The sequence below is a fragment of the Lutra lutra genome, chromosome 4 (assembly GCF_902655055.1).
Source record: "Lutra lutra chromosome 4, mLutLut1.2, whole genome shotgun sequence".
NCBI classification, from domain to species: domain Eukaryota; kingdom Metazoa; phylum Chordata; class Mammalia; order Carnivora; family Mustelidae; genus Lutra; species Lutra lutra.
The window spans coordinates 161,932,750-161,949,551 of record NC_062281.1 but is presented as its reverse complement, the minus strand read 5'-3'; the positions used below and the strand labels follow the sequence as shown (position 1 = coordinate 161,949,551).

General features: G+C 45.3%; 1 protein-coding gene across 1 annotated transcript; it reads right to left on the bottom strand.

The window, feature by feature from the left end:
• Positions 1 to 947: 947 nt before the first annotated feature.
• On the bottom strand, positions 948 to 16,505 carry PRDX1 (peroxiredoxin 1). Its single transcript, XM_047723904.1, has 6 exons — positions 16,353 to 16,505; positions 13,591 to 13,707; positions 10,640 to 10,793; positions 10,148 to 10,270; positions 9,261 to 9,391; positions 948 to 1,303 (listed from the first exon to the last, which is right to left on the bottom strand). The coding sequence occupies exons 2-6, from the start codon at positions 13,694 to 13,696 to the stop codon at positions 1,218 to 1,220; spliced, it is 600 nt and encodes a 199-aa protein (XP_047579860.1). The 5' UTR covers positions 13,697 to 13,707; positions 16,353 to 16,505; the 3' UTR covers positions 948 to 1,217.
• Positions 16,506 to 16,802: the final 297 nt, after the last annotated feature.

Sequence of the window (16,802 nt, the reverse complement as noted above, 5' to 3'; positions counted from 1 at the left end):
CCTAGCTCGGTCAAGTAAATCTTTTTTTAAAAAAATTTTTTTTCTTTAAAAAAGTGTTAGCAGTCTTTGAATGCCCAGGCAATCCTGTACTGCTGCTTATAGAGGTCTTGCTTGGAGGAGTGAGAATACGCTGAAGTAGCGGACAGGTTTCTAACAGAGTTCAGAATACACAACAGACTCAGTTCTTTTCCTTAGCCCCAAGGGCTCAGAAGGCACCCACCACCTTCTCCCCAAACATCCCTCCCTCCCTCAGGACAGTAAGGGCCAAAAAAGGACTACCTTCAAATCAAAACTGGGATCCAAAGCAACCAAAGTGCTCAGCACTGTGGATTTTTGTTGTTTTAAGATTTTGAGAGCAAGCAAGCATGCAGCATGAGCAGGGAGCCCAAGAGGGGACTTGATCCCAAGACCCTGGCACCATGACTAGAGCCTCAGAGACACACCTGAGCGACCCAGGTATCCCAGCACTGTGCTTTTGATACAGAAAACTTTACCCTATAAACACTAGGAATCTGTTTCCCCTCCCCCTTTTAGTTTCAAAGCCTCTACTTCTGATCTTTCATAAACCCAGTACCAGGCATTTATCATTAAGAGGCCAAGCTTCAGTTCTCATACAGCACTCCCAGTAGCATGAAAGTAAATGTCCCAAATCATCTCATTGGGGCCTATCCAAAGCCTGTAATTTATTCTTTAACGCATTAACACATATTTCAATGCTTTAGCCAACATGACTGCAGGTCTTGCTTTCTTCCCCCAGATACAGTGAAAATATTACCACCACCTGGGTTCAGTTCCATTTCCTGTAATCTACCTGCATTTTCCCCTACCCGCCCCCATAATTTTGATTCTGAAGCTCTCACCCTCATTTTCTCCTAAAAAAGGGAAAGCAGAACGTAAATTCCTCTCCAAATCAAAAGTAGCACCCCCCCATGAAGAATCAAACACAGTCTCAGTTCAAGTTTAATAGAAACAACAGAAGATCGAAAGTGTTGCCCTACTACTGTACATCACAGTTGGCCTGCCCTGTAACACAGTTCAGGCCATTCTCTCCAGAGGAAGAAAGGCTGGACTCCCCACCCCTGCAGGAAAGGCCTGTCCCATCCCATACCACATCTGCACAAAGTCTAAAGTCTTGTGTTTTAAGCATAACAATAGTACAAAAGAGATTTTGTTTTCATGGCCACCCACTACAGCCCAGCCCTAAAATGGCCCGACGCTCACTTCTGCTTAGAGAAATATTCTTTGCTCTTCTGGACATCAGGCTTGATGGTATCACTGCCAGGCTTCCAGCCAGCTGGGCACACTGCAAGAGATAAGTATTGTTAATAACCTGCTCAATCATGAGCTCCACCTTCCTCCCATGAACAAATGGAGACAAAGGGCTCAATAACCAAATCTGATCCCTTAAGAGGCTAGGCTAGGTTGAACATACCAGAAACAGAAGCCTATGCTACAGTCTGAAATCATTCCAGCCTTTCAGTGCAAGGCTAACTATAAGCATGTAATTTAATCCTCACCACAGCCCTAATACTATTACACCTAAATTTATTCATGTAGAGCACCTGAAATTTAAAGACAAGTAACACCTTCGATTTTATGCCTTGTTCTAGAAATAATCTGTCTGAAGTATCATTACAAAACAATGTAAAATTCGTTAGTGGGGTGCCTAAGTCGTTAAGCATCTGTCTTTGGCTCAGGTCATGATCCCAGGATCCTTGGATTGAGCCTGCTTCTCCCTCTCCTCCTGCTTGTGTTCCTCCTCTTTTGCTGTGTCTCCGCCAAAAAAATAAACTCTTTAAAAGAAAAACAGTAGATAGTGCATGAATAGGCATTTAGTTTCATGTATGCTTCACACACGTTTTAAAAAAAAAACCTTCAGGGGCGCCCGGGTGGCTCAGTGGATTAAGCCACTGCCTTCGGCTCAGGTCATGATCTCAGGGTCCTGGGATCGAGTCCCGCATCAGGCTCTCTGCTCGGCAGGGAGCCTGCTTCCTCCTCTCTCTCTCTCTGCCTGCCTCTCTGCCTACTTGTGATTTCTCTGTCAAATAAATAAATAAAATCTTTAAAAATAAATAAATAAATAAATAAAAACCTTCAATGCGAATGCAAGCTGATGCAACCACTCTGGAAAACAGCATGGAGGTTCCTCAAAAAGTTGAAGACAGAGCTACCCTGCAACCCAGTGATCGCACTACTATTTACCCTAAAGATACAAATGTGGTAATCCAAAGGGGCACATGCACCTGAATGTTTAGAGCAACAATGTCCACAATAGCCAAACTATGTTAAGAACCTATCCATCAACATATGAATGGATAAAGATGATGTGGTGTGTGTACACACACACACACACACACACACACACACACACAGGAATACTATGCAGCCATCAAAAGAAAGGAAATCTTGCCTTTTGCAACGACGTGGATGGAACTAGCAAAATAAATCAGAGAAAGACAATTATCTTATGATCCCCTGATATCAAGAATTTGAGAGGCCAAGTGGGGGGTTTGAGGGGGTGAAGAAAAAATGAAACAAGATGGACCGGGAGGGAGACAAACCATGAGACTTTTTTTTCTTAAGATTTCTTTTTTAAATTTATTTGACAAACAGAGATCACAAGTAGGCAGAGAAGCAGGCAGAGAGAGAGAGGAGGAAGCAGGCTCTCCGCTGAGCAGAGAGAGCCTGATGCGGGGCTCGACCCCAAGACCCTGAGATCGTGACCCGAGCCGAAGGCAGTGGCTTAATCCACTGAGCCACCCGGGCGCTCCCAAAGGCAGAGGCCTTAATCCACTTAGCCATCCCCACGCGCCCCAGGAGACCCTTAATCTTACAAAACAAACGGAGGGTTGCTGAGGGGAGGAAGTAAGGGAAGGGTGGTTGGGTTACGGACACTGGGGAGGGTATGTGCTATGGTTGAGTGCTACTGAAGTGTATAAACCTGGCGGTTCAGACCTGTATCCCTGGGGCTAATACTTTGTATGTTAATAAAAAATTTAAAATTATATTGGGGGGGGGGGACTCTTGAATGCTCTTCAACAAATGTTACTAGGACCAGCTGGATTTCCACAAGGGACAGAATGAAGGTGGACCCTTACTTCACACCACCTACAAAAAATTAAGGCAAGGGTGCCTGCATGGCTCACTCAGTTGAGCAGCCAACTCTTGGTTGGTTTCAGCTCAGGTCATGATCTCATGTGTCTTGGGATGCCCGCCACCAACCCCCAGCAGTGGTCTCCTTCAGATTCTAGCTCCCTCTATCCTACCTCCACCCCAACCCTCCCCACCCCCCCTTTATTTATAAATAAACAAACCTTTAAAAAAAAAATTCATGGGGCACCTGGGTGACTCAGTTGGTTAAGTGACTGCCTCCGGCTCAGGTCATGATCCCAGAGTCCAGGAATTGAGCCTAGCTTTTAAGTGCTCCCTACTCAGTGGGGAGTCTGCTTATCCCTTTGCCCCTTCCCCTCCACCAGGGATCTTCAACAAAATTTTTAAAAAGTTCTCAGTTAAAAAAAATAAAATTAGTTTATGTGCCAGTTTTATCAGTGACAAGACAGGAAGACCCACACTTGGATGTTTCACTCATATCCAGCAGCAGTGGCTTTTTCAGAATATGGAGACCAGAAGAAATAGTTGAGTCCCACATAAATCAGCTTTCAAATACAACTGAAATACCATGACTCTCCAAGGAGAAAATGGCATCACTCACAGTAACCTCAGTATGAGAACTTCCAATACAGAAAGCCCTAAACAATTTTTTTCAACATTACCTAAAAAAAAAAAAAGATGGTTATGAATCTGGATCCCAATTTCAACATTTACTATGAGTTTGTGCTATGTTTAAGTATTGGTTTATGCGTCCTTGAAATCAAATGTAGGCTCTTCATTACATGGAATAAACTGAGGGTTACAGTGGAGGGGTGGAGGCATGGGTTAAAATGGTTGATGGGTGTTAAGGAGATCACTTGTGAGGACCACTAGTATCTTCTAAGTGATGAAATCACTAAATTCTACACCTGAAACTAATTGTTACTCTATCTGGTATTTATTTTTTTTTTTTAAAGATTTTATTTATTTATTTGACAGAGAGAAATCACAAGTAGGCAGAGAGGCAGGCAGAGAGAGAGGAGGAAGCAGGCTCCCTGCCGAGCAGAAAGCCCGATGCGGGGCTCGAACCCAGGACCCGGGATCATGACAGGAGCCGAAGGCAGTGGCTTAACCCACTGAGCCACCCAGGCGCCCCTCTATCCGGTATTTAAATAAAAACTTGGAAAGCAAATAGGAAATGTAGGAAATAGAAATACACAAATGAAACTGAATCATTATGGGGGCACATGGGTGGCTCAGTTGGTTAAGCAACAGCCTTCAGCTCAGGTCATGATCCTGGAGTCCCAAAATCAAGTACGTACCCAGCTCCCAAGCTCGGTGGGAGTCTGCTTCTCCTTCTGACCCTCCCCCCTTCTCATGCTCGCTCTCTCCCACCACTCAAATTTTTTTTAAATTAATTACGTTGTACACCTAAAAACGGAGTTAATTATACCTCAATAAAAATTGGCATGTAGGGACGCCTGGGCGGCTCAGTTGGTTAAGCAGCTGCCTTCGGCTCAGGTCATGATCCCAGCATCCTGGGATCGAGTCCCGCATCGGGCTCCTTGCTCATTAGGGAGCCTGCTTCTCCCTCTGCCTGCCACTCTGTCTGCCTGTGCTTGCTCTTTCTCCCTCTCTCTCTCTCTGACAAATAAATAAATAAAATCTTAAAAAAATAAAAATTAAAAAAAAAATTGGCATGTAGAATAAATAATACATGCGAAGTACTTCAGAGGGGTGCCTGGGTGCTCAGTCAGTTAATCGTCTGCCTTTGGCTCAGATCATCCCTGGGTCCTGGGATCAAGCCCCGCATCGGGCTCAACGCCCCGCATTGGGCTCCATGTTCAGCAGAGGGCCTGCTTCTCCCTCTCTCTGCTGCTCTGCCTACTTGTACTATCTCCCTGTCAAATAAGTAAAATTTTTTTTTAAGAAGTACTTTGGGGGCGCCTGGGTGGCTCAGTGGGTTAAGCCGCTGCCTTCGGCTCGGGTCATGATCTCAGGGTCCTGGGATCGAGCCCCGCATCGGGCTCTCTGCTCGGCGGGGAGCCTGCTTCCTCCTCTCTCTCTGCCTGCCTCTCTGCCTGCTTGTGATCTCTCTCTGTCAAATAAATAAATAAAATCTTAAAAAAATAATAATAAATAAAAAAAATAAATAAAAATAAAAAAGTACTTTGGTGTGCCTGGTATTCATAGGCTCTCAAGCATTAACCTTCATATAAGCCATAAAGGCTGCACACAAAGTGCCTGTTCTAGTGGGATGAGAAGCTGAAGAGACCAAGAGTCTGAAGAAGCAAGCTTCAGAGTTATGAAAGCGGATTCAAGAGTCTAGGCTACATGCAGGTGCTAGGAAAGGTCTTCGCCATTCCCTAACTCCTCCTTTCTTTGTGCTGAATCTCATCCCCCACCAGGGGGCAGTGTCAGGAACCATCTGCTCCTTCAATGCGCTAAGGTAAAGCCCATACTCACTTCTACAAAGGTGCCTTCGGATATCACTCACTAATCCCTATTAGCCTCCAACTCTAGCAAAAGCACCACTTTCAGGTCCCCCAAACAGACACCACTAATTCAGACTCTTAACAACTTCCATATTCTGTATCCTAATATGAGAGAGGACATGGGCCTTAGAAAACTAGTCTGAACGATTTATCACCTAAAGAAAGAAAATGAGATGCAGTAAGGCCAATTCATCCAAGTACATCTACGTAATTCATCTTACCTCAGTAGCACTTGATCCCAACTATTTTGTCCCCAATTGCATCGAGCTTGGGAGGTTATGGGGTTCAAGATCTCCATTCTCCCAATTACCCAGCACTTAACAGCCTCATGACCTAAGTCCTTAAAAACTAAACTAAGTCTTAGTTAGGGTAAGGTTATCTCAGTCCAGCAACAACTATATACCAATGGGGGGAGAGGGTCAAAAAGCTACAGCCTTACTAACTCCAAAGCTGGGATCAAGGGCGCCTGGGTGGCTCAGTGGGTTAAGCCTCTGCCTTTGGCTTAGGTCATGACCTCAGGGTCCACATCGGGCTCTCTGCTCAGCGGGGAGCCTGCTTTCTCCTCTCTTTCTCTATGCCTGCCTCTCTGCATAATTGTGATCTCTCTGTTTCAAATAAATAAAAATAAAATCTTTAAAAAAAAAAAAAAAAGCTGGGACACCTGGGTGGCTCAGTTGGTTAAGCAGCTGCCTTTGGCTCAGGTCATGATCCCAGCATCCTGGGATCGAGTCCCACATCGGGCTCCTTGCTCATCGGGGAGCCTGCTTCTCCCTCTGCCTCTGCCTGCCATTCTGTCTGCCCGTGCTTGCTCTCTCTCCCTCTCTCTCTCTGACAAATAAATAAAATCTTAAAAGAAAAAAAAAAAAAAAGCTCGGATCAAGTGGTTCAGTACTTTATCACAAAACAATGAAAATATGAGGAAAATACTAGTGCTCCAGAATTAGAAAAAGAAGGCCCACACTCTGACAAATGCTAGATAAAAACTCACAAGTTCAAACTGCTCGGTAATGTGTAGATCTTAGAACAACTTATAAAAGAAACAGGATTTTTATCCTCAAACACCTAAAGGAGAATCTAGATATTTCATCTCCAAACATCCTAGCCCTAACTTCTCCTCAAAAGAATTTTACATGGGGCACCTGGGTGGCTCAGTTAAGTGTCTGCCTTTGGCTCCGGTCATGATCCCAGGGTCCTGGATCGAGCCCCACATCGGGCTCTCTGCTCAGCAGGGAGCCTGCTTCCCCCCCCCTCCACCTCTCTGCTACTTATGATGTCTCTGTCAAATAAATAAATAAAATCTTTTTTTTTTTAAGATTTTATTTATTTGACAGAGAGAGAGAGAGTTCACAAGTAGGCAGAGAGGCAGGCAGAGAGAGAGAGCGGAGGAAGCAGGCTCCCTGCGGTGCAGAGAGTCTGATGCGGGGCTCGATCCCAGGACCCTGAGATCATGACCTGAGCCGAAGGCAGAGGCTTTAACCCACGGAGCCACCCAGGCGCCCCTAAATAAATAAAATCTTAAAAAAAATTTTTTTTACATAAACACTTATATAATTTGGTTATTTCCAGATTTTAAGTACCACACTACAATACAGTGTAATTTAAGATGATAAAAACAGAGACGCCTGAGTGGCTCAGTCTGTTAAGCGTCTGCCTTCGGCTCAGGTCATAATCTCAGGGTCCTGGGATTGAGTCCCACATCTGGCTCCTTGCTCAGCAGGGAGCCTGCTTCTCCCATCTGCCTGCTCTGCCTGTTCTGCCTGCAGCTCTCCGTGCTTCTGCTCTGATAAATAAATAAATAAAATATTTAAAAAAAAAGAAGAAGAAGATAAAAACAGGTAGCCTGGGTGGCTCTTGGTTTAGCTTTTGCCTTCAGCTCAGGTCATGATCTCAGGGGCTCCCTGCTCAGCATAGTCTGCTTTTCTCTCTCTCTACCTCTCCTCCCTCCTTCACATGCTCTTTGTCTCAAATAAATCAATCTTTAAAAAAAAAATTTTTTTTTTAAAGATATAAATGCATTACAGGGGCACCTGGGTGGCTCAGTGGGTTAAAGCCTCTGACTTGGGCGCCTGGGTGGCTCAGTGGGTTAAAGCCTCTGCCTTCGGCTCAGGTCATGGTCTCAGGGTCCTGGGATCGAGCCCCGCATCAGGCTCTCTGCTCGGCAGGGAGCCTGCTTCCCCCTCTCTCTCTGCCTACCTCTCTGCCTACTTGTGATCTCTGTCTGTCAAATAAATAAATAAAAAAAATAGTTTAAAAATAAATAAATAAATAAAGCCTCTGCCTTCGGCTCAGGTCATGATCCCAGGGTCCTGGGATCGAGCCCCGCATCGGGCTCTCTGCTCAGCGGGGAGCCTGCTTCCTTCTCTCTCTCTCTGCCTGCCTCTCTGGTTACTTGTAATCTCTGTCAAATAAATAAATAAAAAAATCTTTTAAAAAAATAAAATAAAATAAATGCATTACAGCTGTATCTATCTAGTCTTTGGGCAAGTTATCTTAGTCCTTTTATTTTCCAAAATTCAAAACTAGTCATAGGTTATTTAAAGGGAGGTGGGGGGCGCCTGGGTGGTTCAGACATTAAATGGCTGCCTTCAGCTCAGGTCATGATCCTGGGGTTCTGGGCTTGAGCCCCCATCAGGCTCCCTGCTCAGAAGAAAGAAGCCTGCTTCTCTCCCTCTTCTACTCCCCTGCTTACGTTCCTGTCAAATAAAAAAGGGCGCCTGGGTGGTTCAGTCGGTTAGGCCTCTGCCTTTGGCTTGGGTCCTGGGATAGAGCCCCATCAGGCTCTTTGCTCAGCAGGTAGTCTGCTTCCCTCTCTGCCTACTTCTGATCTATCAAATCAATTTCAAAAAAAAAAAAAAAAAAGTTTAAAAAATAAATAAAATCTTAAAATAAAAATTTAAAAACCTACTGTCACCTGGGTGGCTCCATCCATTGTCTGTCTGTCATGGTCCCAGCATCCTGCTGAATCAAGCCCCAAGCCGTCTGGCTCCCAGCTTGGCAGGGAACCTGCCTGCTTCTCCCTCACCTACCCATTCACGTGGTCTCTCACTATCTGTCTCTCTCTCAAATAAATCTTAAATAAAAAACTAATAAAATGGGGGCTCCTGGGTGGCTCAGTGGGTTAAAGCCTCTGCCTTCAGCTCAGGTCATGGTCTCAGGGTCCTGGGATCAAGCCCCGCATCAGGTTCTCTCTGCTCAGCGGGGAGCCTGCTTCCCCCTCTCTCTCTGCCTGCCTCTCTACTTGTGATCTCTCTCTGTCAAATAAATAAATAAAATCTTTAAAAAAAAAAAAACTAATAAAATGAATATGGATCACAGAGATTAAAGCTCTTCTCCCAATAAACACTAGTTAAGAATGGCATGCCCTATCTATGAAATTCTCCCATCTTTTGTTTTGCCTTTATACACATCTATGAGGATCCTCCTAAACTCCTTTCCTTTAGTAAGTTAAAAGCTGCAGCAGTGAATCTAAATGAGCAGGGCAGAAGCAGGGACAATACAGCTGGAACAAACAGCCTTTATATATAGTTCCCTCCCCAGGCTTTTCCATTACCTCACCCTACAATCCACTACAATTTATTTCTTGTAGACATGCTTTCATCTCGTAGACATTTTTCCTGCCATCTTTCCTATTCTACCACAATTCTGTTGTCAAAGTCACCAGGCAGATTGGCTTACCTTCCCCATGCTTGTCGGTAAACTGGAAGGCCTGAACCAGTCGCAGAGTCTCATCCACAGAGCGGCCAACAGGTAGGTCATTTACAGTGATCTGCCTAAGGATGCCTTTATCATCAATGATAAAGAGGCCCCTGGGAAGAGGAGATTAAAGGTTTGAGAGACATGCAGTACAGGTTTAGAAACTACTTTGTTAGAACAGAGATGCAGTGGGAATGAAAATGTGCTGGCCTCCCAGACTTGCACTGACTTTGTCTTCCTACATAAAGAATGAAACAAGGAATACCTGGCTGGCTTAGTCAGAAGGTGTGACTCTTGGATCTTGGGAGTTGTGGGTTAGAGCCCCACACTGGGTGTGGAGGGAGGGAGAAAGGGAGGCAGGAGGAGGAGAAAGAGAGAAAAGGAAGGAAAGAAAATGAATGAAATGAGATCATCATCCTGTATGCTTTATTACATACAGTGATGGGGGTGGCTGACTAGCTCAGTCAACAAAATGTGCAACTCGTATCTCAGGATTTTGAGTTCAAGCCCCACATAAGGTACAGAGAGAAATTTTTAAAAAGTATTTAAAAAATAAACAAACAGGGTGCCTGGGTGGCTCAGTCTGCTAAGTGTCTGCCTTCAGCTCAGGTCATAATCCCAGGGTCCTGGGATCAAGCCCCCATCGGGCTCCCTGCTCCATGGGGAGCCTAGCTTCTCCCTCTCCCATTCCCCCCACACTTTGTACTCTCTGGCTCTATCCCTGTCAAATAAATAAAGATCTAAAAACACACACACACACCAACAATGAAAAGAGCAGAGTCTACAGATCAGGGCCCTACCTTTCTCCAATAGTCCCTCAAGTCAATCAGGTAGTTTTGATGGAATATCAGCCCCTGGCAGGCATATACCTGAACGAGATGCCTTCATCAGCCTTTAAGACTCCATAGTCCTGAGCAATGGTACGCTTGGGGTCTGATACCAAGGGAATGTTCATGGGTCCCAGTCCTCCCTGTTTCTTGGGTGTGTTGATCCTAAAGCAAAAAGCACATATACATATCACATTCACTCAAACTCTTCTGTAGTTTTTTGTTATCTATTCCTTCCCTCTTTTAGCATTCCTAATCTTCCTTCCCGCCCCCCCCCCAAGACCAAACCTTTTCCCAAGGAAATTGAGTGCCTGAAGATATACTTAAGGTCACCAGAGTACACTCAAATGCAACCCAAGCTGCTGCTCCTCTGCTGCCAGGTGTAAAAGAGCAAAAGGAGGAAGTCAGAGCCTTTGCAATCCCTTCCATCAGAAGCCAGAAGACAATACTTCAACAAGTCTACTGTCAAAGCCCCCCCACTTCCAGCTGCTACTTAGTTCAAAGTTCACAGGCAAAATCGACCAAGAAATTTACCATGCCAGGTGACAGAAATGAGAATCCACAGAAGCACCAATCACTTGACAGTTGAGTTTCTTAAATTCTTCTGCCCTGTCACTGAAAGCAATGATCTCCGTGGGACACACAAAGGTGAAGTCAAGAGGGTAAAAGAAGAACACAACATATTTTCCTAGGGGGAAGGAAAGAACCAGAAGTTTGCCTTCAAAACACACTTCCTTGCTTTACAAAGAAAAAAAACCAAGGGGCACCAGGTGGAGTGCAGGGCTCTGTGGGGGAGGGAGTGGGAAGCAAAGAGAAGGGGAGACAGTATCTTAACCAGACTCCACACCCAGCACAGAGCCCAACATGGGGCTCCATCTCACAATCCTACAATCACAACCTGATCTGAAATCAAGGTCATGCTTAACCGATATGCCCCAGTAACTCTTTATCTTAGAGTTCTGAGCTTGAGCCCCACGCTGGGTTTAGAAATTACTTAAAATCGGGGCGCCTGGGTGGCTCAGTGGGTTAAAGCCTCTGCCTTCGGCTCAGGTCATGATCCCAGGGGTCCTGGGATCGAGCCCAGCATCAGGCTCTCTGTTCGGCGGGGGGCCTGCTTCCCCCCTCACTCTCTCTGCCTACTTGTGATCTCTGTCAAATAAATAAATAAAAATCTTTAAAAAAAAAAAAAAAAAAAAAGAAATTACTTAAAATCTCGGGGCACCTGGGTGGCTCAGTGGGTTAAAGCCTCTGCCTTCCGCTCAGGTCATGATCCCAGAGTCCTGGGACTGAGTCCCACACATCAGGCTCTCTGCTCAGCAAGGAGCCTGCTTCCCCCTCTCTCTCTCTGCCTGCCTCTCTGCCTACTTGTGATCTGTCAAATAAATAAATAAAATCTTAAAAAAAAAAAGAAAGAAAGAAATTACTTAAAATCTTGAAGCACCCTGATGGCTCAGTGTGTTGAGCACCCAACTCTTGGACTTCGGGTCAGGTCATGATTTCAAGGTGGACTCATCCCACAGAAGAGGGTCCAGAGATTCTTCCCCTCCTTCCCTCCCTCCCACTGGCAAGCATACTCTTGCTCTTAAATCAATCTTTTGGGGCACCTAGGTGGCTCAGTGGGTTAAGCCTCTGCCTTCGGCTCAGGTCATGATCCCAGGGTCCTGGGATGGAGCCCCACATTGGGCTCTTTGCTCAGCAGGAAGCCTGCTTCCTCCTTTCTCTCTGCCTACTTGTGATCTCTATCTGTCAAATAAATAAATAAAATCTTTAAAAAATAAGTAAATAAATAAAATCTTTAAACACAGTTCTCATCACAAGAAAAATTAAAAAAAAAAAGACCTTCTCCTATGAAAAAGTCTTTTTAAGCCGATGGTAGACAAACTGCCAAATGCCTAGACTCAACACAAAGGTTTCCTAGCAGCTACTTCTAGAACTTCTTGTGGTAGGAAAACCTGCATGAAAAGACTTTCTTTCAGTTCTAAGCTTTATTTTCCTGCCTCCCCATTAGCTGCCAACCATAAGATGAACACTGTTCAGTATGATTTTGATCTCTAGATAGTTAAAATTAGCAAACACCAAGTTCTCCAATAAAGGAAAGCAAAACCTAGGATGAAATTACCTACTAGACTAGTAAATGCCAATGCATACAATGAATGCACAGAAAGAGCTCAATTGCTGAATTCTGTGCTGCAAGTCATTCAAGAGACCAAGAAAGAGGAAACCAGGGCTTTTGGCACTTCTTCCACAATGAACCACAATAACTGTGGACACAAGATTTAAGTCATCATCTAAATCACCATAAACCTGTTCCTAACAAGCCTAACTGGACAAGAAAAATTTCTTGAGGCAAAGTTCCCAAAGTCCTAGTAAGGTATAACAGGATCTCTAGTTTAAATTTTGCTGAAGTCACTCAGATTACCAGTGGAAGTAGATCTTCAACCAGCCAAGCAGCCACTCACCACAACTAATAGGCTGAGTTATTGAAAGAGTTCCAAATATTCACTGGTTTCCAGGCAGCAGCAATGTCTAAAGTCAGAATAAGCTGCTCCTTTTGACATTTACTCTGAAAACCAAATCACTAGCAACTTACTCATCTAAACCTCTCCAGGGCTTTACTTAACAAGCACCATGAAGCCTCAGCAGGTCAAGCCCTGGAGGACAAAGAACAGCTACATCTAAACCTTGTGCCTTTACCCTTGGGCCAGGGTCACCTCCCTGTGGTGCTACTTACCTTGTTTGCCAGGAGCTTCCCTCCATAGGGCCCCTCTTAACTGCTTCTCATTCCAAACAAGTGTGATGTGTTAGGAAACCTTAGTCACATGTTCTACCCAAAAACTGAGTCCAGGAACTAATTACTACACCAGTAAAAAAGGTACACTTTACACCCGAGTTTCAGGTTTGCACTTCAAGGAAATCTCCACGTACCAACTACCTCAAAAAAACCCTACTGTTCCAGGACTGCAAAAACAAAGGAATACCCTCATCAGAGCTGACCAAGTGCCTGCATTAAACGATCACAGGGAAGAGAACGGTCCCAAATGCAACATCAACTCTTCTCCTGGGGCTAAGAGTCAAGGGAATGTCCCTAAGCCTCTGCCTAATGATACAGCAGCTCTGACATAGAGGTTTCATAAACTTGAACAGCTTACACTCCAAAGACTTGAGCTTTCAATGGCATAACAAGAATTATCCCCTAAAACAGTAATATAATTGAGGAGTTCTAAGAAATAATTAAGGTAGTACGTCCAGGCATAATGAAGCATGGGCTTTTTCCATAAGCAGTCTGACTCTCGAGTATCTATCAGTGATCACAGTTGGTAATCACTACTTCATCAGGAAGGCAAAAGCCTCCTACCCTAAGACTGTGACCTAGGTAGGATATATAAATCATTTTACAATCAAGTCTAACTGAGATACAGAAATCTAATGAGCCATCCTAGATCGTAAAAATTCCACTTTTACGAACCTATTGTTATTACTCTTACCTTTGTAGTCAGATAGGCTGAGGTCTTTGAACTGGCCATCTGGCATAACAGCCGTGGCTTTGAAGTTGGGGGCAGGATGCCCAATTTTGGCATTTCCTGAAGACATCTTGCTATTGGCTGGAAAATATAAAAGAGGAAGTGAGGGACGCCTGGGTGGCTCAGTTGGTTAAGCAGCTGCCTTCGGCTCAGGTCATGATCCCAGCGTCCTGGGATTGAGTCCCGCATCGGGCTCCTTGCTCGTCAGGGAACCTGCTTCTCCCTCTGCCTCTGCCTGCCATTCTGTCTGCCTTGCTCACTCTCTCTCCCTTGCTCTCTCTGACAAATAAATAAATAAAATCTTTAAAAAAAAAAAAAAAAAAAGAGGAAGTGAATTGGAAACAAGCCTTACTTATTCTTCTAGGTAACACCGTTCAACTTATAGACTTAGCTGTAGAATGATAAAAAAAAAAAAAAAAATTGTCCAGTGACTTTAGGATACACATTAATTTTTATATGGGTATGAGGCATAAACTGAGCTTTCCAACTTCTGAACAAAGATCAGACACTAAAGGAGAATGTGGGTGGCTCAGGCTTTTCAGCACCCTTGACTTTTTTTTTTTAAGATTTTATTTATTCAACAGAGATCGCCAAGTAGGCAGAGGTGGTGGGGGGGGAGTGAGTAGGCTCCCTGCTGAGCAATCCCAGGACCCTGAGACAGGATGCCAAGACCCTGAGATCATGACCTGAGCCACAGGCAGAGGCTTAATCCACTAAGCCACCCAGGTGCCCCAGCATCCCTGAGTTTTGATTTGGGCTGGGTTCCTGATCTCAGGTCTGAGATTACAGTTGTGATTCTCTCTTCCACTCCCCCATTCCTCCCCTCCTCCCCTTCATTCTCAGGGTCACTCTCTCAAAATAAAAAATGTATCTCGTATTAGCTTTTGTTTTCATTGAAAAGCAACAATTTTGGGGCGCCTGGGTTAAGCCTCTGCCTTTGGCTCAGGTCATGATCCGGGGTCCTGGGATTGAGCCCCTTCCTCAGCAGGAAGCCTGCTTCCCTTCCTCTCTCTCTGCCTGCCTCTCTGCCTACTTGTAATCTCTGTCAAATAAATAAATAAAAATCTTTAAAAAAATAAAAAATTAAAAAAGTTTTAAAAAAGGAAAGCAGCAATTTTTTAAAACATAAGTAACCTCTATTACTTTCTTTACTATCATCTGTGAAAAAGCATTTTCCTCTATTTTCATTACACAAAAAGCAGCACAGAGGAAGATTCAGCCTCAAACCTGAGCTGAGCCCAAACGAACATTGCCACGAAGAGAACATCTGATTTCTAAAGTGGTCATGTTGCCCTTTCCCTAGAGTGCACCTTCATCTGCCTTCATAATTCAGGAAACACACTTGACCTTTCTCCAGGTCCACCTGCCGGAGACCAAAACCACCCTAAAGCCCATCCAACTTTTCAAGACACAAAACCAGGATTCTGGCATCTGCTCAATTACAAAACCTTAGCAACTGTGTTTAAGCTCTAGCAGTACTTTCAAAACGCGTTTCTGCCAGGATTCTGGATCAACAGTAAATAGAACAAAAAGTCTATTTATTGCTGGGGAGCCTGGCTGGCTCAGCTGGAGGAACATGTGACTCTTGATCTCAGGGTTATGGGTTCCAGCCCCAGGATGGGTTTAGAGATTACTTAAAAAAAAAAAAAAAAAAAAAACACTTACTTTAAGGGGAGTAAAAAAAAACTAAAATACGCACTGCTAAAAAGCAATGTTACACTGGATTCAGCCAGGTCAACATAAAGACAGGGAGTTAAGATGTAAACCACTAATCCATCAGTTTGAAGACCCAAGAAGCTAGTCTTCCATGTTCCGATATTCCTTGGTACATAATACTATAACCAAAAAAATCGTCGTAATCATCGATTATTACTAACTTTCTACTGCTTAACACCTTTAACAGACCAAAAACACTAATACATCAAGCTGCAATTTGGTGACCAAATGTATGGAGTGTGACCCGAACATAAACCACCTTTTAGTCCAAACCTGCTTTTCGAGGTGGTCCCCACGTCCATTTAAGTCCGACTCAGCGGGATGAAAACCGTTGGACCTCAAGCCGGTGTGGGCCTCGGCGGACCAGCCCTAACTTTCATGGCGAAAGCCACACCCCCCAAAACCGACTTCAGGTTCCCTCCTGCCGCTCCCATTATCGACCCCACCGTAACACTTCGGAAAGTACCCCCCCCCCCAAAAAAGCAAGCCGCAGTCTTCACAGATGGATTTGTTATCACCACAATCCCTATTCCGCAAACACAAAAAAATAAAGCCAGAAAAGGGCACAACATCTGAAACTCCTCATCTAGCCGCAGGTCCAGGCCAGCAACAGCCTTCACCTCTACCACACGTCGGGCGGGTAGCCTCAGGTCATTTTCCAGGTCCATTCTAGAAGCTTCCCGAACCGCCCGGAAGATTAACTGAGGAGAGCCCACCACTACCACAAGTCTGCCCGGCCGCCACGCCAAACCAATAAGCAAGCGCCCTGTGCTCGGGTTGCCGGGGGAGGAGGAAAACTCGAGCCGACGTTAGCCTAAGGGTTTCAACAGGTCCCCGAGTCCGTAAGGGAGGCCGCCGGGAGGGTGCGCGTACCTCCTAACCACTCTCGAGCTTCAGATCTCACCCAGCCACCTCCCCCGTCACAGCACCCAAGGGGAGCAGGGTGGGAGGGTGGGACCCCAGAACAATGAGAAAAAGACGACGACCGCCGTATGAGAAAACTTTCTCACCCGCTCCACGAACAAAAACGCCGAAGACAAGCCAGGAAGAAGACTCGTGAGACGGTGCGCGGGGCGCTGCCTTTATAGCCTGTAGGGCTCTCGCGAGAGTCAGAGCGGGCCGGGGGTGCAGGAGGAGAAGAGAGGTGGGGGATCTGGTCCGAGCCCCGCCCCGAGCCAACGCGCCCCGCCAGAGTGACTCAGCACTTTCCCTCCCTGTGGGCGGGCTCAGGCACCGAAGACACGGAAACCCCTGCATGCTGCCAACGGTTGGGGTCGGAGGGCCCAGGGCGTCCATCTCCAAAACCAACCGCCTCGGTTAATCTGGCAATCTCTTTGGGGGGCCCCCTGTTTGTCCTCCCCTCAAGGCCCAGACCAGGGAAATGGCCCTGTTGCTCCACGGAGGATCACGTCTAATCCACACCACAAGCACTGAAACTATCCAAGCATTTCTCAAATACA